Raw genomic sequence first — 24,584 nt, 5'->3', positions numbered from 1 at the left:
AAAAACCCAACAAATCCAGGTCACAGTTGATAAAATGTTTGTGCTCAAGAAAAAAAAAATTTTTGAAAAATTCAAACATCCCATTTTCACCTTTTTGAAATGATATTTTCTCCCTGTTTTTATCTTGAGAGCTACCAACACTTTTAAAAAGACATTCAAAAGGGTTAAAATATTCTGTCTGACCACCCAAAAGATTTTCTTCCTCGTGTTTTTATTGCACTGAATAAAAAGAAAAACTTTTTTGTTCAAATAAACTTGAAACAATTCCTTCTCCTCCCCCCCTCCCTCCAGTTTTTTGGTTTGGCCAGTGAGTGGAAAAATCAATTATTCGCACTCTTCTAGCCTGATAAAAAGCTTCAGGACTCCACAAAGAGGCTCAAGGGAGTACTTGCGTTGTACAGCAAATAAAACAGTCTCCGAATTTCCCCGGCTCTCAGGCATCCCCATGTGTCACCCAAGATTTTGTGCCAAGATCGGCGCTTCTGCAGCACCGCAAAGAGCAAAGGAGCCTCGGAGCGAAGGCAGCCGGCGTCCTCCCTGGTGGGACCTGGCCGGCTGCAAATGGCACCCGGAGCCGGGGCTGAGCCCGCTCCTGTCTGAGGGTGACGGGCACCTCGAGGGACAGCACCGAGCGCTCACGGGGGCCCGTGCCCACCACCCAGCCACGCTGCGTTCTCCCCTTGTATGCGACACCCAGGCAGCCGCATTGCCTATAGGAAACGAGGGTGGGAAGTGTTGCTGGAGATAAATAACGTCATTTTTTTTGCAGGACAGTAACTCCCCTCTGAGACACGTCACCAAGCATCTTTTTGGTTCGAGCATCTATCCTTTGAAGAGTGACTTTATGTCTAACTGCAGTGGAAGTCTTTTTTTTTAAAGCAGACTACAAATTAAAAGTGAATCGATACTAATTTCTGGAGTCTTATTTACGGCCTCAAGCTGGCTGCTGCATTTGCTGCGGGTCTATAAAAATCTGGTAGAACAGCAGCTGAGGAAGGAGAAATGCCACAGAGGAGAGCTAGAAAACCTGTGACACAGGAATGCAACACACACCACCAATGCTAATCTGGGTCATTTCCTCCTTGTAAAAGATTTTGAGGAAATGAAGACCAGGAATGCAAAAGGGTGAAGATGGGGATCCCCGTGTTCCACCAAAACAAGCTCATTCCAGGTGAAACCTGGACGGCCTCTCCGCAGGGGCACCCGGGATGGAGCAGGAGCCTTTCCCCGCCAGGAATGTCTGGGACTGGAATGGCAGAGCTGCCCGCTAACGAAGCCCGTCCCCGGCCTGGCGTTCGGGGACACACAAAACGTTTCTGAGCTCCTTCACGTGAACGTATGAAGTGCGTCAGGTCATGAGCTCCGTGCGTGCCAGACCGGCTGGGTGGGCAGAGCCGTTCCCACAGGGAGCTCCGCATCTCCCCACGGTCACGGGCTGGGGCTGGGTGGGCAGAGGGGCTGCTGGGCTGTATCCTGCCCTCTCTGGACCAGCACATCCCACCAGTTCAGGATCAACTCTGGATGAGTGACCCTGCTCTTCATCACCTCCCCTTCACGAGGTTGTCCTTGCCCGTGGCCCGGAAAGCTGTGTTACCCCCCAAAGATGAGCCTTGGCTCGGGTACCCCTTCCCGGAGGGGATGGGGATGGGGGGTCCCGGCCCGCAGACCCAAGGGGAGACCCGGCTCGGTGGCGTTGTATCGGTACCGGTCCCCGGGCTGGCCCGGAGGGTGGTGGGCTCCAGCCGGCTGCCCGCGGGGCTGCCCCCTGCACCGGCCCGGGGGGGCTGCCCCCAGCCCGGGGAGCGGGGGGGGTGCTCTGTGCTGCACCGGGCCGGGACCGGGCCGGGGCCGGGGGCAGAAGCCCCGCAGCAGCCGGAGCAGGAGCTGAGCCCGCAGAGCTCCGATCCGTGAGCCCGGGAGGCCGCGATCGGTCCCGGGGCTCCATCGGCTCCGTCCGCCCGGTGCCGGTCCCGGTGCCGATCCCGGTGCCGATCCCGGTGCCGGTCCCGGTGCCGGTGTGGATCCCGGTCCCGGTGCCGATCCCGGTGCCGGTCCCGGTGCCCGTCCCGGTGCCGGTGGCGATCCCGGTGCTGATCCCCGTGTGGATCCCGGTGCCGGTACCGATCCCGGTGCCGATCCCGGCTCCGCCCGCCCCGTCCCTCGCCCGTCCCCGTCCCCATCCCCGTCCCCGTCCGTCGCTGCGGCTCCGCCCCGGCTCCGCCCGGTCCGTCCCCGTCCCCGTCCCCGTCCCCGTCTCCTCCCGCCGCGCTCCCGGCACGGCGGGGCAGCGCGCAGCATGGCCGCCCTGCGCAGCTCCCCGGCCCCAGCCCCAGCTCCAGCGCCGGCTCCGGCCCCTGCCCCGGCCCCGGTCCCGGCCCCGGCCCCGGCCCCGGCCCGCCCCTCCGCGCCCGCCCCGGGCCGCGCATAAAAGGGGCCCCGCGGCCGCCCCCACTCGCCCGCCCGCCGGCTCCGTTCCGCTCCGCTCGGCCATGGCCAAGGACCAGCTGAAGCCGCGGCTGTGCCGCATGTTGAAAGGGGAGAGCGGCTACGGCTTCCACCTGCACGGCGAGAAGGGCAAGAGCGGGCAGTTCATCCGGAAAGTGGAACCCGGTTCGCCGGCCGAGGCGGCGGGGCTGCGCGCCGGGGACCGGGTGGTCGAGGTGAACGGGCTCAACGTGGAGCAGGAGACGCACCACCAGGTACGGGCAGGGGGTGGGCGAGGGGCGGGCAGGGCAGGCAGGACCCCCCCGACCCCCCCAGGGACCGAGCACCCCGGCTTCGGGCCACCCCGCCGGCTTGGCTTTGCCCAGCTCTGGCCTCCTTTAGGTGGGCTAGAGAGGGGTGGCTTTCTCCCAAAATAGCTGTGCCTGAGCATCCTTGGCCTGGCCAGTGCTGGAGGCTGTTGGGGTGGGTGCCCCCCCCCCAAAAAAATCCTAGGCCTGGGCTGCTTTGTGTGCTGAGTTCCGAAGGGAACGGTTGCGTGGCGCGGGCCGTCTCGCTGCCGGGGAAAGGATGTTGTAATTGTGTAAAGGTGGGAAAGGCGAAGGTGTTTCGGTATGGGCAGGGCACCGCTGCGTTATGCAACGCATGGTGGAAAGGAATGGGGAGACCTGGGCGTTATTTCTGCCTCTGCTATGGGTTTCTTCTGCCACTTTGGGCGAGCTGCTCCTGCTTCTGCAGCCCAGAGTGTATAAGGATGCCTTAAAATCTACTGATAAAGCTCTGCAGATGTTCAGCAGTTCGAGTGGTTTAAGTGAGATAGGGCTTGTAGAGAAATAATGGCTGTTATTAGACCACAGCTGTGAGCGGGGGGGGTCTGAGTAAGCTGTTTCTCAGCTCTGTAACAGAAGCTGCATGCTTTGGGCTGTGTCATTTTCTGCTTATAAAACTGAAACTTGTATTTGTTAAACAGTTTAGTCCAAAACCCAAGCAACGAGACTCAAGCTGCTCCTGTCTCACCGCAGACACAGAGCCTGGCAGAGGCACAGTGCCCACTGTGCCCATTTGCCTAATGGCTCGCGGGGCTCTGCAGGATTTAGTGCTTTAGTAACTTAAAACATATGGCCGGGCCCTGCTGCCAGCCCTTTATCAGGGATGTGCCTCATGTAGCTTGCAGACCTGGCAGAGTTTTGGGGGGTTGCGGATTCCTGGGCTTCACCCACCATGTGTGGATGTTGCTTTGCTGAAGGTGAGGCAGAGCCTTCCAGGTGGTTCCAGTAAAGCCTTTGTGGACTCCTCTCTGGGGGCTTGGTGGGTTTTCATGGCTAATTGAGCCTGTTTTGATGATCTGAGCCAGCTGTGTAAAAGTTAACGTTTGTCTTGAATGTGATTTCAAAACCCTTGAAGGAGGATCCACATTTTGAACTGGCTGGGCAGAAAGGAGGGCTGTGTTCCTGTAAGGAGCCGTGTCATATTGGAAGACAACAGAACTCCCTGCTGAAACTGGGATGCTGGGGATGGGCGATAGCAGAGCTGAGACAGCCAGCTGTGTCTTTGAAATGTGTGGGAGTTTTCCAGTAGGTCAAGTGAAATGGGAGAAATTTTCCTGTCTTCCATTTTCTGCTGGCGGAGGCAGGATGAAGCCCTGGCACTCGCTCCCTGCTGCAGAGCAGTGAATGGGATGGAGTGTCCCGTCCGGGGTGTCGCGGAGCTCACCGCTGTGCTGCGTTCCTGCTGTGACGGCATGAGTGGTGGGAGCAGGAGCAGCCCTGCCCCAGGACATGCTCTGGGATCGCCCTTCCTCCTGCCTCCATACAGCAAGAACCTTCCCCCCCACCCCAAAATAAAAACCCACCCCAGCACTGATGGACTGTGGGAAGGGCGATGCCATGGCGAGTCAGATGCTTGGCTCCTGCCAATGCGTTAAAGCAGCCAGTTTGCGGCCTCTCCTCCTTGTGCTGCTGAGGTCCCCGACCTTGAATAAGTAACACTTCTCCCTGTGCATCTGAAGCTGCGGAGGGACGGAGCCCGCAGCAAACAAGGCCTTGCTGTTTGGGTGTAACTGTGTTTCGAGCTGAAGCTGGCGGCATTTGTGTCTTTGTTCTCTGTTTTTTCCTGGCCTTACCCAAAGAGTGAAGGCAGAACGTGTTCTCAGGGCGTTTCATGTCTTGGATGCAAAATTGCATCCTGGCTCCTCAGTTCCTTGCCTGGCTGGGCAGCGCAGCGAGGAAAGCCTCTCCAGGTCCTTGCCGAGGCTGGCAGCGCGGTGCACGGGCAGAGGCGTCCCTTTCGGAGCAGGAGGGATGAACTGAGCCGTTCCCGGTGGCACCATGAGTCTCCCCGTTGGGCAGCTGGTGTTTGGCAAGGGTGGAAGGGTCCGGGCCGGCTCTGCCGGGCTGGTGCTGGTGTAGCCAGGGGTGAAGGTCTTTTTGGGTGGAGCTGCGGAAATCATGCGGCTGGGACCGGTGCTGAGAAGGTCCCCAGGCGCCAGATGCGCAGGGGAGGCTGTGTCGTCTTCAGAAAAGCTGCGGACTCAAGCCTGTGACCATGGCTCGGAAACGGGTAGGGGGTGCCAGGCTCTGCCCGCGTCGGGTAGGACCTCGCCGTGTGCCTGGCTGCTGCTTTACCTTCCACCTCGCTGCTCTGTCCCCAAACCGACTTGCTGCTTGGGGAGTTTGTCACGGAAAGTCCCTTCTGCTCGTCCCTGCTATTGGGGAGAGGGCGAGGGGCTGCTCTGTGCCCGCTCTCCATCCCTGCCTGGCTCAGCCCCTGGCGCTCTGGGGCACGTGGGGCTGGGGGGACGCTTGCTCCATCGCTGCTCTTGCCGTGGCTGTTGGGGAGCTCGGCAGCGGGCTGACCCCCAGCACCGTTCCCCACCGGCCGGGAGGGCAGCCCACCCATCCTGCCCTGCAGCACCGCAGCAGGTCAGGGCGCTTCGGTGGTCCCTCTGTGTTTCGTTGTGGTCTGCGTGACCCTCCTCCCTGCCAGCGATTAACTGTGCTGCCCTAATGCCTGGAGCACCCAGGTTGCAGGGTGTGGGGGAATGTTGCTGTGTGGGACCCAGCATGTTTCTCCTGCACGCTCCCCGCAGGTATTGCTCGTCTGCATCTCCTGCAACCGCTGTGCGTCGGCTGCCTGCTCCCAGGTCCCTTTGGGGAGAAGTGGCCTTGCACAGGCACTCCCTTGCCAGTATCGGCAGCGCTGTCTGATGTCGCATGTAAATAGATCTGAAAGGGAGCAGATGGATTTTTCTGGGCCTTGATGGAATAGCATCCTTCAGGCCGGTTATGGATGGGAGCCCTGGGCACGCTGCTGCCCGACGCAGCGCGTGGAGACGAACCCTGCAGCAGATTAGTTGGTTTAGGACAAGCCACCTTGTCTGCAGTCTATAAATTTCTTGCTGGTTGTTTTTTTCATTTGCAGATACCGGCTCTGTTGACCTTGAATGGAGCTTGCAGGGGAGTAAATAAATGCTAGCTAATTGCGCATTAGGCTCGTTTGTCACTTACAACCTTGGTGGTTGCAGTGTGTCTGGCCGGTGTGACCTAGATCAGAGCAGGAGCTCTGTAAGGAAGCCCAGTGCTGCTTCGGGGGTTTCCCGGCACACCCTGGGGGGGGTCACGGGTCTGTGGTCTTCAGGGCCACCTCATGGCTGGGGATGGCTGCTGAGCAGCATTGCCAGTGATACCACCCCTCCTCCTCTTCCTCCTTGGGATGAAGGCCTGTGCAGGGAGGAGGTGGCCCAGCAGAGCCAGCGCTCTGTGGCTGCTAGCGGGGATTCCGGAGGCGGTTTCCCTTTATCCCGCTCCTGTGTATGTCCTGGATTTGCCCCGTTTCCATCACAGCCCACCCTGGTGTGATTTACCCGCCTGCCTGGCCGTGGCCGGGATCGGGTCCTCCCGGCTCTCCCCACCGCGCCGACACGGCGAGCTCTTTTCGGAGCCTCTGCCAGTCACCGATCCCCGTGAAGGAGCCGGGCAGGAGCAGGACAATGGTCCCCATTCAGCGCTGCCTGGAGCTGGATCCCAGCAGGGACGGGCCCATCTCCTGCTCCCAGCACCGGCTTCCCTTATCTCTGCTGGCTCCTAGCACAGACTGGGGATGAATGTGCAGATTGGGTTGTTTCCTTCATAAATCCACCCAGGGTGGGGGGCAGCTGGTACACCGGTAGGGTGGGGAGCACCCAGAAAAGGCAGCCCAGCCAGTGAATGCATGCGTGGGTGCTTGGTGCCTCCCGGTGCTCCCCGGATTTCCACCCTGCCCCGGGTATGGGGAGAGAAAGTCACCACAGGTCAAGGAAATGAGGGTGTGCAAGACGGTTTGCTTGGTGGGACAGATTACATCAATCCTCTAAGGCACAAAACCAGGCAGCAGGGTTTTTGATGCTTGGGGGGGGGCAGTGAAGCAGCCTCTGGGAAAGCTCCTGTCTGAACAGAGCGGGTGGTCCTGGGTGGTTTGTGCAGTGGCCCTGGGCAGAGCTGTCAGCTTGGTTGCAGGGCATGGGGTGGAAAGAGCCATCACCATCATCACCCGGGGCTGCAGGCAACAGATGCTTCATCCTGGGGGTCCCCCAAAGCCACGCTCTGCCCTTCTCCCCCATCACCGATAGCTGGAAGCGACAGCAAAACTTGCACCCTGCAGCAAGTCCGAAGCTGCGGGAGAGTGTCGGGGAGTTGATGGTCCTTGGGTCCAGCTCCTGCCACAACCAGGAGGTGCCTGGGTTTCCGCTCAGTTGTTTTCCTCCTTTCCAGGTCGTGCAGCGCATCAAAGCCGTGGAGACGGAGACCCGCTTGCTCGTGGTGGACAAGGAGACGGACGAGTACCTGTGCAGCCTGCGCCTGACGTGCACGGAGGAGATGGTGCACAGTGGGATCCTGCTGAACTCCGGCGTCTCGCCCACCAAGTCGGTGGGCAGCGACAACGGGGAGGTCTGGAAGCCGCAGCTGGATCTGAGCGGGGGCAGCCTCCAGCGGCATTCGCACAGCTTCTCCTCGCACGGCAGCAGGAAGGTGAGTGCGGAGCCGGGGAGCGGGTGCAGCCACGCCGGGAGCACCTCCCTCTGCAAGCCTGGCTTGATTCCCATCGGAGAAAAAAAAAACCTTCTGCACGTGGCTGCCGGCTTTGGGGACCCCACTGTGTCCCGAAGCAGTGGGCCAGCTGCCCCTCGGTCTCATTTGCTCTTGCTCGAAGCAGCATTGGCTGCTGGGGGCTGCACTGCTGCTCTCCCCTCCTGTGCCCCTCGAGGGTCTCCTGAGCCCTGGGGGCTGGCACAGAGGGGGTTGGGGGGGGCGAGTCATCAGCCCTGGGGACGAGTGACCCCCACAGTGCCTCGGCTGAGGTTGGCATCCCAGCCTGGCTCTCGCTCACCCGTGGGGACAGGCTGCACAGACCAGGGACGCGGCGAAGCTGGAGCTCGTGAATGAGCTTCTCTCCCCTCCATTATTTGCAGGAGGGAGGGAACATCTGGGGCAAATGTGTTCTCAGCTTTTTGCTTAAATAGGAAGGAAATTAGCTCTTTTTCAAGTGGCCTGGGTCTGGACTGTGATTCTGCAGTAAGTGCCTTTTATTGGTAAACTCCTTTCCAAAAAGGAAAGAATTTGGGGTGGAAAACGTCCAATTTCCATGGCTGCCTTGCTGCTGGGGCCGGGCTGGCGGAGACGGCGCAGCCTTGCTCTCGGCAGATAGCGGGGTTCGGTCCCGGCGCTGCCCTTGCTCAGGGTGTGAACGTGGCAGGAGTGGTGTGGGCGTCGCGTGGCCGAGCCGGTGACTCTGTCACCTCTCTGCAGCCGTCTGTCCCCTTCCCTTCCACGTCCACGCTCTGCAGCCCCCCCGTGCTTGCTGGTCTGTGCTGCTGGGCAGGGAGCAGTGGTGCTCAGCCGCCTCCTCGGGTGCGGAGGTGCTGTGGGTGCACTCTTCTTCCTCCTCCTCTTCCTCCTCCCCAGGGAGCTTGCAAGAGCTCCTGGTCAGCCTCTGCCCCCTCGGAGGTGGGGTGGTGGCTGGATGCTGGCCCAGAAGTGGCCGTGGGGCTGCCGGGAGGACATGGGTGGGAAAATCAAGAAAGCTTTGTGTCCTCGGGAGCCCCTGTGGGGAAACAGCTGAAGAAATTCCCCCACGCAGGTAAGGGGTGATGGTGGTACGAGGCAGGAGGAATGTGCATCTCTAGTGGTAAGGAGGGGGTCTCGCCTCCGATCCTTCCCTCTGGAGCGCTTTGGCACCTTGCAGAGGAGGATCCCCCCTTCCCTCGGGCTGGCAGGGGCAGGATAGGAGGCAGTATTTTTTTTTTTAACTTATTGCATGATTTGAAGCTGTTTGAAGGTCTGTGTGATGACGATGGATGCATTTCCCATGGGGGTATAGGTGCAGTGGGGAGCTGGTCACCACTGGGGTGGCTGGTGGGAAAGGAGCCGTTCTGGGGTGGGGGGGCATGGCTGGGGGCGGCTCTCCAAGCTGGGGATTTCCTATCCTGTCTCTGTTTCGTTTGCTGGGTGCAATCCAACAGCGTGTGCTGACGGGAAGTCAGGCGAGGGGAACAGGACGGTCCTTTCCGGCCTTTGGGTTTCGGCTCCTCCAAGGAGAGGGTGGGACGGGGAGAGCCGGGCAGGGCTGGGGTGCAAGGGGGGAGAAGCACCCACGTTCCCCCTCAGAGGGGCTGGGGGCTTGGCCGGCGGCTTCGCCTGGGGCAGCGCGGCTGGGGCATTTGGTGCTCGCTGTGCCGGAGCTGGCGTTTGGCAGAACCCGAGCTGGACAAAGGGAATTGACTCTGGGGGTGATGCCCATCGTGTGGGGTTGGGGACAGGGGCTGCTGAGCTGGGCAGTGCCGAGCGTGTCGGGTATCTGCAGAGCCTTGGGTCAGCGGCTGGTTTGCTCCTGCTGAGCTTTGCAGCGCCCAGCTCTTCAGGCTTTCCTGGCCAAGGTCGCTTCTCCGTGCTGGGACCATGAGTGACCGTGGTACGAGGTCAGGGGTGGCCGGAGCAGCAGGACCTGCATCCTGCTCCCACGCCTTGCCGTCCTGCTTGCTTCAAGGCGGTAAGAGCTGCTCCAGGCTCTTGGTCTGGGTGATGGTGGCTCTCTGCCTACGTCCAAAATGGCTGGAGGCCAGGGGAGCAACGGTGAACCCCGGTTCCTGCAGTGCTCAGCCCTTCAGTGCCGTGTCCCCGCCTGGGGCAGCTCTAGCCGGAGCCGAATCCTGCAGATCGCTGGTGCTGGGCCCATGTGGTGTGAGCAGCTCCCGAATGCGGGGGCTGTTTGGGAGTTTTCTGTCCCTGCGGCAGGGCTGTGGCAGCTGGGGTCCGGTCAGAGACTCGTCCCCAACCAGGTTTGGAGGGGACCAGGCTCTGAGCTGGGTGGTACTGGGAGAAACTGGGCTTGGGCTGGCAGTGCTTGGGTCTTTTGTGTGGCTTCCCTGGAGGCGTTCAGCGAAGGGGGAGAAAAGGCAGCTCCCTTCCCCCTGCAGACCCTTGGCCCCAGCCTGCCCCTGTAGGAACTGGTGCCGATGCTCGGGGCTGCTCCCAGGGAAGCAGCATTTTTTTGAGCAGCATTTGTTTATGTAAAGGCTGCAGTTTTCCTTGATTCGAGGCCGGGTTTTTCAGTGCAGCCCAAAGCGAGGAGCAACTGAAACAAAGAGGAGGGAAATCTGGTGGCCGTAGCAGCGGGCAGCAGGGAGGCGATGCGGCAGGCAGGGTGGGCACAGCCCTGCCAGCCTCCCCCGTGCTGCCCCAGTCTTATTTTCCAAAAGGAGTGACCCCTCCGGGCGAGCTGCCGCGGGTGGGGAGGTCAACGCGCACCCCCGGCAGAGACCCGGCGTCCAGGACCTTGTGCTCCAGGAACCACGGTCATGCCATGAATAATTCAGCACGTATTTAAAATCAGGCTGCCTGGCCCCGAGAGCAGGTCAGCAGGGCTGCCGCAGGGCGCTGCCGTCCCTGGCACCCTGGGGACGCGTGCCCTGCGTGGCCGTGGTGGCACGGGGAGCAGGGTCTGCCTTTCCCCGTCCCACGGCACTGCACCCGTGTCCGTGTGGGCTGGGGGGATTTGCCCGCTCGCTGCCTGCCCCACGCCGTGTCCCTTGGAAGGGGAAGCAGCAGCACACGTGCCCCCATGCCACGTATTCCCCCTGTCCCAAATATGTTCTCGTGGCCACCGGGCTGTTTTTTTGCTTTTCCTTGGGACTCTGGCTCTGCCTTGCCCGGCACACGACGTCGAGTCCCCTGGGAGGTTCAGAGGTAGCAGGCAGGGCTGTGCTGGAGGGCAAAGGGGGTCTCAGCGTGGCAGGGGCTGCTTTGGGTGCTGGGTGCCTGGTGGCGAGCTGCTTTTATTGCAAAGGTGCCTTTGGGACAGCGGGGTGAGCTGATGGTGGCTGTTAATTAAATGCCTGGGCTAACGGCATGTAAAAAGGCAGGCGTGCTGTGGGGCTGAGCTGGTGCTGAGCGGTGCTGCCGGCCGTCCCGGGGGTGTTCGTGGTGCGCAGGCAGCGTGGCCCGGGGCTGGCAGCACCTTTGCAGGCAGGAGCCGTGGCTCGGCTGTCCCCGCTCCAGTTGCGCAGTGGGAGGGATGTGCTGTTACTGGGACCCCCCCGTTATGGCCGCGCAGGCTCAGTGAGCCGCGTTAGGGGTGTCCTTGGGACTTGCTGCCTCGCTGCTTTCTCCAGGTGTGTTTGTAGGAGAAACAAGAACAACGGCAAGGCCACCAAGACGCGTTCGGGGTGATGCAGTTGCCCTCCATCGCTGCTCCGGTCGCACCAAAGCACGACTGCAGGGGGTGGGTGTGCAAAGGGACCTTTACAACTGGCATTTATCTTTCGGGAAGCAAACGCACATCTTGTAGCTGCTGGATTCAAGCGGCGTGTTGGGTCTGGGAATTTTAATGTAGGGGAATTAGCAGCCAGTTGTTAATTGTCCCCCGCTTGGGGAGCGACAGTGTCACCTTAGCATTGCTGCTGGCAAAACCTGCAAACAGCAGGAGAATGGGTGTCGCTCCGCCAACACGGGGGATTGTGGCTGGCTCTTTGTCACGACAGTGAGCAGGCGTTGAGCCTCCTGCGTGCCACCAGCCTGTGCTTAAGAGGAGCTGACGTGCCTGAGGACAGACGTGCAGTTTTCTGGAGGAGAATGGACGAGCGCCTGGGTGCTTTTTGAGACCCACAGGTGTGGGGCCAGTGCTGAGATCAAGGCAGTAAATATTTACACTACTGTTTGGGTCAGGAATAAGAACTTTTTCTGTTGCAAATAAAACTCTGCATTGCAACATCTTCAGCCGCCAGCTTTCTGCTGGAGCGCTGGAGGGGCAGTAACTCGGGACAGATGTTTTCAGAGAACTTTGCCAACTCAGTTGAGGCCCAAAATTTAGGGCTTGTAGAATAACCACAAAGATGTAATAAAACCTAACATGAGCAGAAATGTCTGCAGTAATTATGCGATTAAAAAAAAAAATGAAAAAAAAACCCAACACCAAATAAATGCATGGTTTATATTAAAGCAATTCCCTGCAGCATCCTGTGCTCCCTGGGCCCCGGTGGCAGGCTCAGACCTGCGGGGAGAGGGTGATCGGGGAGGATGGCAAAGCTCGTCCCTGGTACAGCCTGGGTGAGGTTCCCGCTGTGCAGGCAGAGGCTTGGGGAAGCCCTCCGGCACGGAGCCCGAGGACCTGTGGCCATGTCCCTGCAGCATTCCCTGTGCCCTTCCCACAGCAGCTATTTTTGTGGATGCTGCCAGCCCGGCAGCTCTCGCTGCGGGTCTGAAAGGGCAAAGCCAAAAGGAAGCCATGTACGTGCCCTGTCGGGGCAGGGATCCATCACCGCGTGCGCTCTGTGTTTCTCTGCTTAAAAAACGCATCGTAAAGCCACTTTTTCACCTGCAGTGTGGAGCTGCACCAGGGCTGCTGGGAGCTCAGGTTGCTGCTCTGCTGTGCCCGGCTGAGAGCATGGGATGGGAGCACGGCTTCCCGCATCCCTCCTGGGGAAGGGAAGATGCCTGCAGGGAGCCGGGAAGCGGGACGGCAGGGCCAGAGACCCCCTGCCTCCCTGCAAAGGGCAGCGTTGCAGCGGGTGCTGGGCCGTAGAGGGATGGCGAGGGCTCTGGTTACTGCAGGAGCTCAGCCGAGGAGCGGCGGCGAAGCCGAGCTTGTTTTTGGGATTAACGCTTCAATCCTGTCCCAGAGGCAGCAGTTCGGCCGGCATGCGGCGACGCCGGCGGGTCTGTGCCGGCGCTGACCCCGCTGCATTATTGATGGCACCGGGCTCGCCGGCATCGTGTGTCACGGGGCCGGGCAGAGTCGGTGCTGGGACCGCAGGTGGGCTCTGGAGCGGCTCCAGCCTGCAGCATCTTGGGGATGGAGCATCTCAGGGGACACGGCAGCTGGAGGTGTCCTCTCTCCGGGGACAGCGGCAGGATGCTTCCCCCTGGCCTGGCGGGGTGGTGGCCCGTGCCGATCCAGGCCATAGGAGGCTGTGCCGCACCGCGAGCTTTGCTCGGAGGAGCCTGGAATATTTTGCTTTCCTGGAAGGCTGGCCCTTCCCTGCGCAGGCAGCGATAGGCTGAATGGATAAAAATACCTGATTTTTCAGACCGTTGGTCCCTCTGACAGCCCAGCGACTTGGCGCTTGGTTAGAAGGAGTAGGACCTGGTTTTGCAGAGACCCCTTTGCGTGAGCGTTGAGGTGTTTCAGGAGCTGGTTGCACCTCTGCCTCCCATGGTGTGCGGGTGACTGGGAGCAGTGGGATCTGTGCTGCTTGAGGGGCTGGGGGGGGGCTCTGCATCCCGTAGCGTTGCAGGTTCCCACGCTGGGACCGGGGCAGCCCCAGCCTCTTTCCCCACGCGGTCCCGTCTGCTCGCTCCTTGTGCATCGGCAATCTAACTTTTGGTTTTTTGTTCGTTGGTTTTTGGTATCAGTTTGGGGCTGGCATCGCAGTGCCGCCGTCTGCAGCGGGGTTTGCTGGAGCCTCGGCTCGGGTGGTGATGAGCCCGCGGAGGAGCAGCGTGGGGTGGGTATTGCCGCGGCACTTGGAGGAGGTGCCGGCAGGGATCTGAGCCTTGTCCTGCTGGATGCGATCCAGATATGAGATGGGACACTTACCCACGGTGTTGTAAGGTGAAGAAAACAGAGTGTTGCTCGCTATGCTGGAGCACGGCGGGGTCAGCCCTGGCTTCCGACCCCCCCCCCCCCGGGTCTCGCATACTCGCATCCTCCCAGTGCTGTGGGAAGGGGGTTTGGATGCAAAAAGCTTCCTTTCACGTGGACTGTGGCTGTGTCCCATCACCCAAAACACCTGGGAGCTGCGGGTGGGCTGTGGGGACAGATGAGGGGGCTGAGTGGGCATCCCCTGGCCACAGCTCGCCTGCCCAGGCTCGGTGTGGGCAGCGGGTCCTGCGGCAGAGCTTGGCTGGGGGGTTATTTCTGTGCTGGGGCAGCGCAGGAAGCCCCTCCCGGGGAGGAGAGCATCCACCCCGCAGCAGAAACTTCCTCCACTGCGATATTTTTAGTGAAACACAAAGCAAAGTGGAAGGGAGCAGGAGGCAGGAGGCAGATTAGCATCGGGAGGAGCTGCGCCCTGCCAAGAGCCTTTGTTCCTGGGGCCATGCGCTCCCAAGGGACACCCGGTCCTGCGAGGGGACAGTGGGGTCACCCCTGGGACCCCCCACCTCCCTGGGAGGGGGGCAGGAGTGTGGGTGGGTGTTTGCATCCCAACCCATTGCCTGGCTGCAGAGGAGTGATGCTGCTGACATGGAGAGATGCTGCATGTGGTCCAGCCGGTGATGTTCCTTTCTGCATCCTCGAGTAATCAAAGGCTTTCCCTCAAAATGATTTGAAAACTGATATTAAATGGGAGCCATTCAAAATGCAGCTTGCTCCGGCACAGCCAGTCCCAGCCCCCTCTGCTCACAGGGATGCGCTTGAGCAGCTTGCTTTAATAGCAGCCCCACTTAAAAATGGGCTGCTTGCCAGCTGGTTAATGGTTCTGTTCAATAGTAAGAATATTAAATGGTTTCAAATAAATTAAAAATCTTTTGGCAGAATCAGGGCCTTCTGCATGTGCCCTGGCAGCTGCACAGAGCCTCTGCTGTGACTTTGCTCCATCCCTCAGACTTTCTCCAGGCTAGTTGGGCTCATGGTCTTGTCACGGTGGAAAAAACCTTAAAACAATATTGGGTTTGGTGGTTGGGTTTTTTTTGGTTAGGTTTTTTTTGATTCTCTATTTATTCCCAAAATCCAAATGAGTTGTGGAGGAGGGGACAGACTGCACGTTTCCAGCTATTTATCCAGGACTGTCCCTGGTGCCACCGTGCAGTGTGGCTGGATAAAACATTTCCAGGAGTTTGACCCCGGACCCAGCAGTGCTGCAGACGATGCTGCGGGTCTGGGTGAATCCCACCTCCTCCTGCCCAGCCCCTCTGGGCACAGGGCTGCTCCCACCCAGGGGAGAAGGTGCCGGTGTCACGGCATCGCTCGTGGGAAGTAGAAACACATGGAGCGAAGGTGCCGTGCGTATTCTGACTTATGGCGTGCATTCCCAGGTTGGAAGGGGCCAGGGCGTCCAGCTGCTGGCTGGGCACACCTGACTTCCAAACGAGGTTTTAAAGAGCTCCTTTTAATCCGTAAGGTCACATCCCTTTACTGATGGCGGCCGTAACAGCACGCAAGTATGATGCGATGGCTGTGGCATCGCTTCTGTGCGCTTCGTTCCTGCCCTTCAGTCAGGGAGACTGAGGCTGCGAGGTGGAGTGATTTACCCAGCACTGTGGGAGAACTCGGTGTATAAATGAAGGTCTGAATTGAGCTCGTTTTAGCTCCCAGTCCTTTTCTCTATCTCTAGGTATGGAGATTTTACAGGTAGTGGTCTTGGGAGACTCCAGGTTGGGATATGAGAGAGAAAAAGTTAAACTCGTAATCAGCAAAGGGTTTCTCCAGAATCGCAGGTCTCTATAAATAAGGAACTAAAACCCAAGTTGTCGACATAATTATTTCTGGCAAGATCCATATCACAATCTAACTTCGTTAGAGTTTTTGCCTGGACTCCTGAGTGTTTTAGTTCCACTGCTGTGTACGTTTAAACTGTAACCAGACTTCAAGCTGGAGTTTGTTGGCTAAATGTCTCTCTTTTCCCACTAAAGCCTTGCAAGAGTTTGTTACCAGGTAAAACAAGCCGCCGGTAGATGTCTGTTAGTGGTGAGTCTGTGAAAGCCAAATTCAAAAGTAGTTTTATGAGCAGGGGGAAGGTAAGAAAGATGATTCCCTATAGGTAGCAGTGCCGCAGTAGTGTGCGGGGCTGCTTTATGGGCATCTCGGGCTCTGACTGCCTGGCAGCGGGTCTCTCCCTCGGTGGGGTCTCCAGCCCCAACACTGAGCCATCCCATGCGCTGCCCCGTGGCCGGGGATGCTCGAGAAAGGAGCGGGGCAGGGAGGAGCAGTGAATTGGTGTCGGGATGCGGTCCCGGGCCCCTCCATCACCGTCTGCTGCAAACCCAGTGAAGTGAGGCTCGCCGCCTGCACGGACCTGGCGGGAGCCCCGCCGCTCACCCTGTGGCGTTATGTGATTAAACCCTCTTACAGATTTACAGGGACTAATCCCCTTAAAGAAACGAGCAGCACAAAAGGTGGTGGGAGGGCTAATCCCTCCGCTCCTGCCTTGGCGGGCTGCGGCAGATTTTCCCGCAGCCCTCGTGGCCGGGGCTGTACCACCCGGCTGGACCGGCATCCCCGGTGATGTGATGTTCTGTCCAGGGATGGGTCTCCAGTGGCTCTTCCCGAGCCCTGACAGCTCCTGCCTTGCCACGTCCGCAGCCACCGTGGCCGGCACGGGGCTGGCTTGCTCGTGCCAGGCTCGCAGTCCCTTATGAGTGACCAAAGGCCATCCCAGGTAAATCTGTTAATTCTGGCCCTGGGGTTGTTCATGGTTAGCAGGATTTAATTAAGACAAGCCCTAATTAGTTCTAAGCGGGGTGAATAGTCTGCTTTGCCTGGAAGAGTTCCCTGCTCTTGTCTGGCAGCTGTTAATGAGCGCAGCGCTCCCACCGACATCGGGGGGTTGAGTCTGCCCTGGGGACGGGGTACGTGGGAGACCCCGCATCGTGCTGGAGAGGTGGTGTGGGGATAAAAAATGCTTCATGCCGCTCCTTGAAGCGGCTGCTGGTTTTTGCTGGGCACCCGGATCCATCTTTCGGTTTTGCTAGCGCCGTGCCGGGGTGTCTTCTTTCCCTGCGGCTTTCTGGTCCTCTTCAGCCCTTCCCACGAGCACAGCTCGCAGCGTGCTCAGAGCCCCCGGAGTGTGCCTGACACCGTGCACCCACCTTCACCCAAGGTTTATCAGCAGGAGCAGCCGGAGCCTGGTGCCAAACCCGAGGGTTATCGCGGGAGGTCCTCCCGCACCGCGTCGGAAACGCACTTTGTCCTGGACCACCCGCTGCTGTGCAGGGCTTTGGCAGAGCCGCCTCCGAACCTCCTTATCTGCCCCAGCACGGAGGTGCCGTTCCCGCTGGAGATAAAACACCAGCCCCCTTGTCCCATGAGCAGCGGCCAGGAGGGCACTCGGCTCCCTGCAGCATTTGGCAAGCGAGGGGCGTCTTCTGCGGTCTTCTCATTTTTCAGAGGCTGGTGTTTAAAACAAGTGATTTTTGGAGCTGAGCATCGCAGTGGTACAGGCTGAGCGAGCGAGCCCTGATGCTCCCCGATTGCATCCCCGATTGATCCCATGTTTTCCAGCAGTGTTGTGGGATGGAGCTGGTGCCACCATTTTGCATTGGTGGCTGTGGAAGGAGGGTTGAGTCGTTTGGAGGAGCTAGAAAGCCCCAGGCAGAGCCATGGACTTTGGGTGCTGTGTCCAGACTGGCTCCGTGGGCAGATTTTGTGCAAAAGCTTTGAGTTGTGGGGTTTTGGGAGGAGGGGGTAGCTCGCATGTCACGCCGAGGGCTGGGAGCAAGGCCCCTCGCTCCTGCTTTTTGGAAAATTGCACCCCTGGATATTTTATTGCCGGATTTTTAAATACAAAAGGCCTTACATTTGGTTAACCCCAAGCGCGGGTGCCACAGCACTGGCTTTACTTTCATTATAAGGAATGCAGAGGATGTTTGGAGCCCTCCCCCTGCCCCGTTTCCTCCAGCAAGCCGTGCCGCCCGGCCAAGACAAATATTGGTAGTAAACTATTGAACTTCCCTGGTCCCAATGCTCCCCGGCGCTCACAGAGCAGCGCCTGTTCTCCCCCCTTCCCCGGGCAGGGGCCGGGCTGGGGAGGCAGAGATGCGTCCCCGTGCTGGGGACAGCGAAACGCTGCTGTGCAGCGATGGGAGCTGGAAGGTGTGCAGCGAGCGTGCGGCAAGCGCGCGGTGAGCGTGCAGCGTGCCCTGCGGGGCTGAAGCACCTGTGGGGCTGCACCCAGCTCCTCCTGCCCCCTGCCCATTGCACCCCTCGCCCCAGCCTGGGCACAGGGTGGGTTTGGTGGCAGAGCAGGGGGAGAAGATCGGCCCCGAAGGGCCGGTATGACGGCTTGTGCAATCTGTCTCCCACCTTACATGTGTTTTATTGGGCTCCGCAAGTCTAAATACAGCACCCGTGACCTCTTCCTCCAGGGCCAGGGGAGGCTGCGGGGACACGGGGGGAGGACCAGGAGCAGCGTCCTTGCTGGCCCGTGGTGCAGAACACAGGCTTCCCCATCCCGTTTTAGACGTCTCGGCCAACAGCCACCTTTCTGCAGGGCTGCGGGTTATTTATTGACCTGCAGGGGACTGCACCCCATCCCCAGAAATCGGGCTTTCGGGGCGGCTCTCAGTGGGTTTGAGCAGGTTGGTGCTGGCCCCCGTGGTCCGTGGATCGCAGCGGGCAAGAAGCAGCTGTGGGACGTGGGGTTCGCTACGTGGTCCTGCGATGGTGTCCCCAGGTCCCGCAGCCCTGGCACGGGCGCTGCAGCGTGGCCGTGCAGCCCGCAGGGTGAGAGCCAGGAGTTAAGAGGCTGAGCAACCTCAACCCTTAAGAAAAATATCTTTCCTTCCCTGGGCGTGCGGCTGGGAGAGCCCTATCTGTCATGGGGTGTACGGTGTTCTCTGGGGAGGGAGCGGTGCTCCCCGCGGTGCCCGGTGCATCGCGTGAGAGCCCCCACGGTCTGGAGGGGGATTTCCCTCCGCCCTGGTCGTGCCAAGCCAGTCGGTGTGGGAGCGCAAAGCTGGTACAACTGGATTCCTGTTAGCGACCCAGGGTTATTAGAGGCAACGAATGGGGCCAGCGTTAACGAACGATTTGGTGATTGCTCAAGGCTTGGCCGCGGTGAGAAGCTGGGGAGTCTAAAGGGCAGGCTAATACGGCATGGTCAGCGGTTTTATGGTGCACGGCTCTGGCCAGAGCCTCTGGCTGCAAGCGAGCGCGAGCTCGCGTGCAGGGTGTGCTTTGGGTCCTGCCCTGCGCGCAAGGCTCCGTTTGGGATCCATCACCTGTCCTTGGAGCAGCGCTGAGGACATGGAGACGTGCCGCCGTGGGGGGCAGTTGTACCTCCGATTTGGGATGCTGCAGAGCGGGGCACGTCTCTCCCCCGGGGCTCGGCCCCTGCGGAGGGAGAGAGCACTGTGCGATCAGGGAAGCTCATTCCCAGCATCTCCTGCTGCCTTCCTATTGCCCGCAGCAATCCCTCCCCTGCTGGGGGGGTTCATGGCAAGCGTGGGAAGGACTTTTCCCCCTGTTCCAGCAGCTCGAGCTGTGGTTTGAGCCCTGCGCAGAGCGGCCGATGCTCCTTGCCTCCTTTCCCTCCTACCCACTGGAAAACAAATCCGTCTAGATCTGATGAGATCCCTTTACATCCAGAATGGAGAACCAGTGTTTCTCTTCTTGGACAAATCCCAGCCTGCAAGGACCCACACTGCCACCCCACATTGTCCCCGAGACGATCCCTCCGGAGCAGGGGAGCTCGCAGGTATCCTGATTGCGTGTTCCTTTGGCAGCTCATGCTGGAAAAGCTGTCTCTCAAAGAAAACACATGCACGTGGCGGTTTCGGTCTCCTCCGTCCTCCCTCCCTCCCCGTCTCTCCCTGGGCTGGCCCAGCTGCTCCCTGCTCCCAGCCAAGCCTGGGCTGCTGTTCCTGGCTCCAGCCTTGCCCGGGGGAGAGCGCGGGTGCCTTCGCTGTCTGAGGCTGCTCAAACGCCAGCAAAGCGGAGTGGGGGAAGACAAAAAAGCTGCTTTTTGCAGCTTGTGGCTGAGAAATTCCCCAGCTGTAGGATTGCTGAGGAACGGCGGGGACAGCTTGGCATCGCTGCTGGGAGGAAGGCGGATGGGATCAGATGGACCCCACGGAGCTGGACCGGGCTGGGGTCCTGGCATTAGCCAGCCGCCCTCGCCGGGGGTGTGTGCTTGTCGGGGACCCTCAGCCAGGGTTGTCCCCACCGGGGACGCGTGGTCCTCATCAGGACGTGGCCCCGGCCACAGCCCCTCTCCTGAGAGACCCCTTTGTGCTCGGGGATTTCCATAATGCCACAGCCGAAGCTGCGGCACGCTGTCGGGGATTTCGGAGAGGGGCAAATCTAGGCTTACCCCCCTCACCTTAGGGCATCAGCGGTTGATGAGGTCGGGCTCTTAATTTCTTGGGCAGCAAATTGTTTAAAGGTGAAAGACGGGTGGGAGGCCCGGAGTGAAATGCTTTTCCCATCACCCTGCTCCGGTGCGCGGTGCCCAGGGAGGGGGGGCAGGAGCTGTGCTGTCCCATGGGGCAGCCCAGCCTGGCAGGCACTGTCACCGTGGGCTGGAGATCAGGCGTCCTCCCCACCCTTCACATCCTTCCTGCTCTTGTTTTCTCCTGCCCGGCAGTTTCTCGGGATAATAACCTTTTGTCGTGTCTGGGGCCGCGGCCGAGGTCTGGCTCTGCGGCAGGGTGCTGGCACGGCCGCCCCGCTCTCCCGGGGGGTTTGCATCCTGGAAGGGACCAGATTGGGGTCTGTGGGCTTGGGGGAGACCTGGACGCTTTGGTTTGTGGCTCAGGCAGGGTGCGTACCCCTTCTTCTTGCTGTTCCTGCAGTGCCAGGGGACAGAGAAGGACCTCATTAATTTTTTCTGATTGCTTTTGCATTGCCCTGGAAAGGGCTGCTGGGTGCTGTGGGTCACCGGTGACAAGCCACACTGTTGTGTCCGTGTCCCCCCCTCCCCGCTGTGTCTGAAACTGCTGCAGGGCTCCGGGTGAGTGTCTCTGGGGACAGTGGATCCCCGCTGAGGCTCGGTACCCACCGTGGCCGGCTGCAGGCATCATCCTTCCCCTCCGTGGCTGGAAGGAGCCGTCCTGCGCGCACGGCGTTCCCATTGCACGCTAATCCTCCTCGGGCTGCGAGCGAAGGCAGAGCAGGGACTGGGTGTCATCCCAGCCCGCGCAGCCAGCTCCTGAGTTGGTGCTCCCGTCTGCCGCAGCAGACCCGCCGGAGACTGGAGACTCACTGAAAATATCCAAATTACCGTATCAGCTGCAGCTTGGCTGTGGGTCCTGCTGAGTACCCACGGCTGGACACTTTCCACTGCTAATTGGAATCACTCGGCTGTCTCCCAGCTCGCCTGCCATACTCGCTCGCTCCCTTTATGCTGCGCGTTGGCAGAGAAAGCGGCAGGACGCGTCCGAAGGGCGCTGGGCGTGCGTGCCGGTGCAGCCCCCGCTCCTCCAGCAGCCCCCCCGGAGCAGAGACACAGCGCCTGGCTGAGCCCCCCGGGGCTGGCGTGAGGATGCGGGGGCAGCAGTGCTGCAGCCGTTGAGGAAGAGAGTGCAAATCTTAATGTCTTTTGCCCTTTAAAAACAAATAAATAATTTTGGGGGATGCTTCTACCACTCAAAGCCAGCTGGAGCAATTTAAATAATTGGAGCAGTTTGAATAATGGAAGCAATTTAAATAAGCTACAAAAGCCCAGATCTCGCGTTTGAGGGTGGTAGCCCACACGAGCGGGCGAGGTGCCTGGCAGTTTGGGTCGGTGGTGACGCGGAGCTTTGACGCCGAGGTGGGGGACGGTGGCACCGCGGCACGGTTTGTGGAACCTGCTGCAGCCCTGTTCGCCTCCCGGTGATGTTTAAGATAACTCTGCTTGTTTCAGGGTGATCACAGCCTCTACCAAAAGGTATTTCGTGGCAGCTCAGCTGTGTTTTGAGCCCCCTTTTTCTCTCAGGGCAGTGATTGCCGTGGGCACTGCCGCGGTCCCGGCTCGTTCGTGGGGAGCACCCGAAACTTTCTCCTGGTTGTCACAACGTGGAGGCAGCGGCTGCCGCTGCCCAGGAGATGCTGTGAAGCAGCGAGCTTTAAGACATCGGTCAGGCTGTTGCGTCTGTATTGGAAGAACGAAGTGAGGTTTTTCTCTTTTGCCTGCTGGTGTCGGAACTGAAACACCTCCTCGGCTAACGGGGCGGGTGGTAATTAGAGTTGTGGCTGTATAAAAATGGAAGCAGGTTGTTTACTGAGCTGGTCCTGCCTGAGGATTTATTCCTGGGCTGGCTGGTGGAAAAACCTCCGAATTACCTCCCTTCTGCAGGTGCTGGGGGGGGTCTCGCCAGCCGGGGGAACCTCAGGGTGCTGGATTTGCCACCTTTCTCCCCAACCCCAGCTGCGGATGGGTGCAGCCCAGCACCGCGGGGAAGGGGAACATCTGCTTGTGTTTCGGTGGGCCTGGCGTCCCACCAGCCCCTGTCTCCCCTTCCCCCTCCTTTATTTATAGCATTTCACCAACATCTGGAGTTGGAGCAGATTCGGCGCTGGCTGACTCCGAGCCGGGTGACGGAGCTGGGTGAAACGTGTGCGGCCGGGGAGGGAGGGAGGGACGGACCCCCCCGAACCCTTCCCAGCGGTATGTGGGGGGCCGCAGCATCCCGGCGTGGAGCTGAGGACCGTCCGGGGGTTGGGAAGCCCCGGGAGCATCCTCGCTCTGCTTTTCCCGACGGTGGGAGAGCTGCCGTGTCCTCGCCCCGTGGCGCGGACCTGGGGGTGCTCTGCCTCCCCCCTCACGGTGTTGCTGGCCGGCGGTCCCGCTTTCTGGCTGGGTTTCGAGGCTCCTTTGACATTTGCCATCAGCGGTCAGCCCTGTCCCTCCCGAAAAGTGTCACTGAGGTCCCCCTGGCCTGGGGTTGGGGGGGGGATGCAGGGCTACAATAGACCCCTTTCTGGTGCTGCTTTAATGGGAAAATTTGAGTCATTCCTGGGGGAAGGGGAATGAAAACCAGTCCCGCTGTAGCGGGCGGCGGATCCCTGGCACGGCAGTGAATGGAGGCAGTAATCCCGCTCCTGGCTGTGGCGTGAGCCCAAAGCCTCCCTGGTTCTCATGGCAAGCGGGGCTGTGGGCACTGCCGGCAGCCGAGGTGAGGGCTCTTGCTTCTCCCAGCTTTCCTCATCTTTGTAGCGTGAAAGACAGTGGGTTTTCACATCGGGGACATGCGGACCCCCCCCTCGCCTTCCCAGATCAGGGTCGTAAACATCTGCTTAAAGTTAAGTGCATCCCTAAATCTGTGCGAAGGCAGCGGCCTTTGAGCTTCCAACAAAATTGTAGTAATAATAGTGGCAATTAAAGCTTGCCGGCGGCTCAGCTCGGCTCCCAGTATAACCGTTACTGCCAAGGGAGGGTGCCCGTGTCAGGGCGGGTGTAAATGGGCCCCTTGTTCTGGTGTTGCTGCGGCCCCGGGCCCCCTTCCTGCATGAATTTCTCCCCCCGCTCGGCTCCTTCCCAGCTCCCAGCATCGCCCCTCGCTGCTCTGCCTGCCGGTGTTTGGGATTCGGTGGGTTTCCCGCGTTGCCGGAGCTGCCCTTCTCCTCTGCAACCCCCAAGGGCGTCCGCCCTGTGCGTCCCTCCCGTGCATCCCTTGGGGCTCACTGCCTGCAACGGCAGAGAAGCCAAAGTGCAGGGGATGGAGAGGTCCTGGCCGGAGGTGAGACAGTGGGGATGGATGCTGAGGCCCTGAGCAGTGTCCCTTGTCCCCCCCCAGGACACCTCCATGTCCCGAGGTGGCCACGGAGCAGGACGGGAGCCCAGTGTCCCCCAGTCCTGGCGGGATTTGCCGGCAGAGGTTTTCTTTGCAGGGAGCAGGCGAGCAAAGGAGCCATTTTCTGACCGAAACCACATGTGAAAGGAAAGGAAACGCTACGGGAGCTGACTTAAAAGAAAATATGTTAACAATGTAAATTAGGCAGGAATGCTCCTGCCTGTGTTTTCTCCAGCTTGGCTGAGCAGAGGCGGAAAGGCTTGACGTGTTGCAGGGTGATCCGGAGCCTGGAGCGCATCCAGGGGTGCAATTCCGAACAGCGGCGATTACAGCCTATTTGGCCACCCCCGAGAAGCGGCGAAGCCCACCGGACTGGGCCATGGGGGGATGGAGCCGGCACCGGGAGCAGCCCCGAAAGCGCCGGTGGGTGCGGAGTGCTGTGGGTGAGGTGGTCCCAGGCAGGATTGAGCCGATTAGGTGGCGAGCCCTGATCTCCGGTGATTACGCACAGTGATGGAGCCGAGGTGGCCGTCACATCCGTGACGGATGAGCTCAGCTCGGTTCGAGCAAATCCCTGTGCCGGGAGGGGGGTGAGCGGGACCGGAGCTCCCGTTCCCATTGCGGTGCCGCCGTGGGACACCGCTTGCTTCCCGGCTGTGCCGAGAGCATCTCTTCAGCCTCGGAGCGGGGGGGGGGGTTCAGGGGGTGAACCCCCTCGCTGAGGTGCACAGCAGCATCGTGGTTTCGGCGCGTCGGTCTGCAGGAGCGGCTCTGCCCCGCGGCGTGCCGATGGTACCAAACCGGCCTTGGCCACTAGACTAGTTCTGTGTCTGTGCGTGTGTGTGTGCTCAGTTCTCCTCCTCCTCCTCTCTTGGAGGACCTGGGAGAGCCAGGTGTCCGCGCTGGTGTTTTATTCCTGGTATAAACCCTTAAAACGTGACTTTTCAAGGCGTTTTAGCCCATCACGGGGCACGCATTCGCCTGCGTAGCGTGGGGAGCTGCGGGGTGGAGGGGCTGGAGATGGTGCTGGGACCCGACGCGGCTGCACTCGGACACCGTCGGCTTTGAGCATCCTGGGCAGGGAGAGACCCGCGGCCGTTCTGGCTGGGTTGCCCAGGGCTGGGCGACAGCTTGCCCGGCTGGGCTGGCCAGCGAGTTTGCATCGTGCTCAAAAGCACGTACCGATGCGTGCGCGACGGAGGTCTTTGAAAAACCCTTTTCATCCCCAGCCCTGCCCAA

General features: G+C 60.2%; 1 protein-coding gene across 1 annotated transcript in view; it reads left to right on the top strand.

Annotated features, from left to right (window-relative positions):
- Nucleotides 1-2,271: 2,271 nt before the first annotated feature.
- The window catches only part of NHERF2 (NHERF family PDZ scaffold protein 2), a 40,984-nt gene continuing 18,671 nt past the window's right edge, over nucleotides 2,272-24,584 (top strand). The window contains exons 1-2 of the mRNA XM_075059013.1: nucleotides 2,272-2,699; nucleotides 7,191-7,448. Coding sequence (XP_074915114.1) covers nucleotides 2,490-2,699; nucleotides 7,191-7,448 — 468 coding nt within the window. The 5' untranslated portion in view covers nucleotides 2,272-2,489. The remainder of the gene's footprint in view (nucleotides 2,700-7,190; nucleotides 7,449-24,584) is intronic.

Source organism: Buteo buteo, chromosome 27 (assembly GCF_964188355.1).
Source record: "Buteo buteo chromosome 27, bButBut1.hap1.1, whole genome shotgun sequence".
In the NCBI taxonomy this organism is placed as follows: Eukaryota; Metazoa; Chordata; class Aves; order Accipitriformes; family Accipitridae; genus Buteo; species Buteo buteo.
Note: the sequence above shows the minus strand (reverse complement) of the source record. Positions and strands in the feature narration are given on the sequence as shown.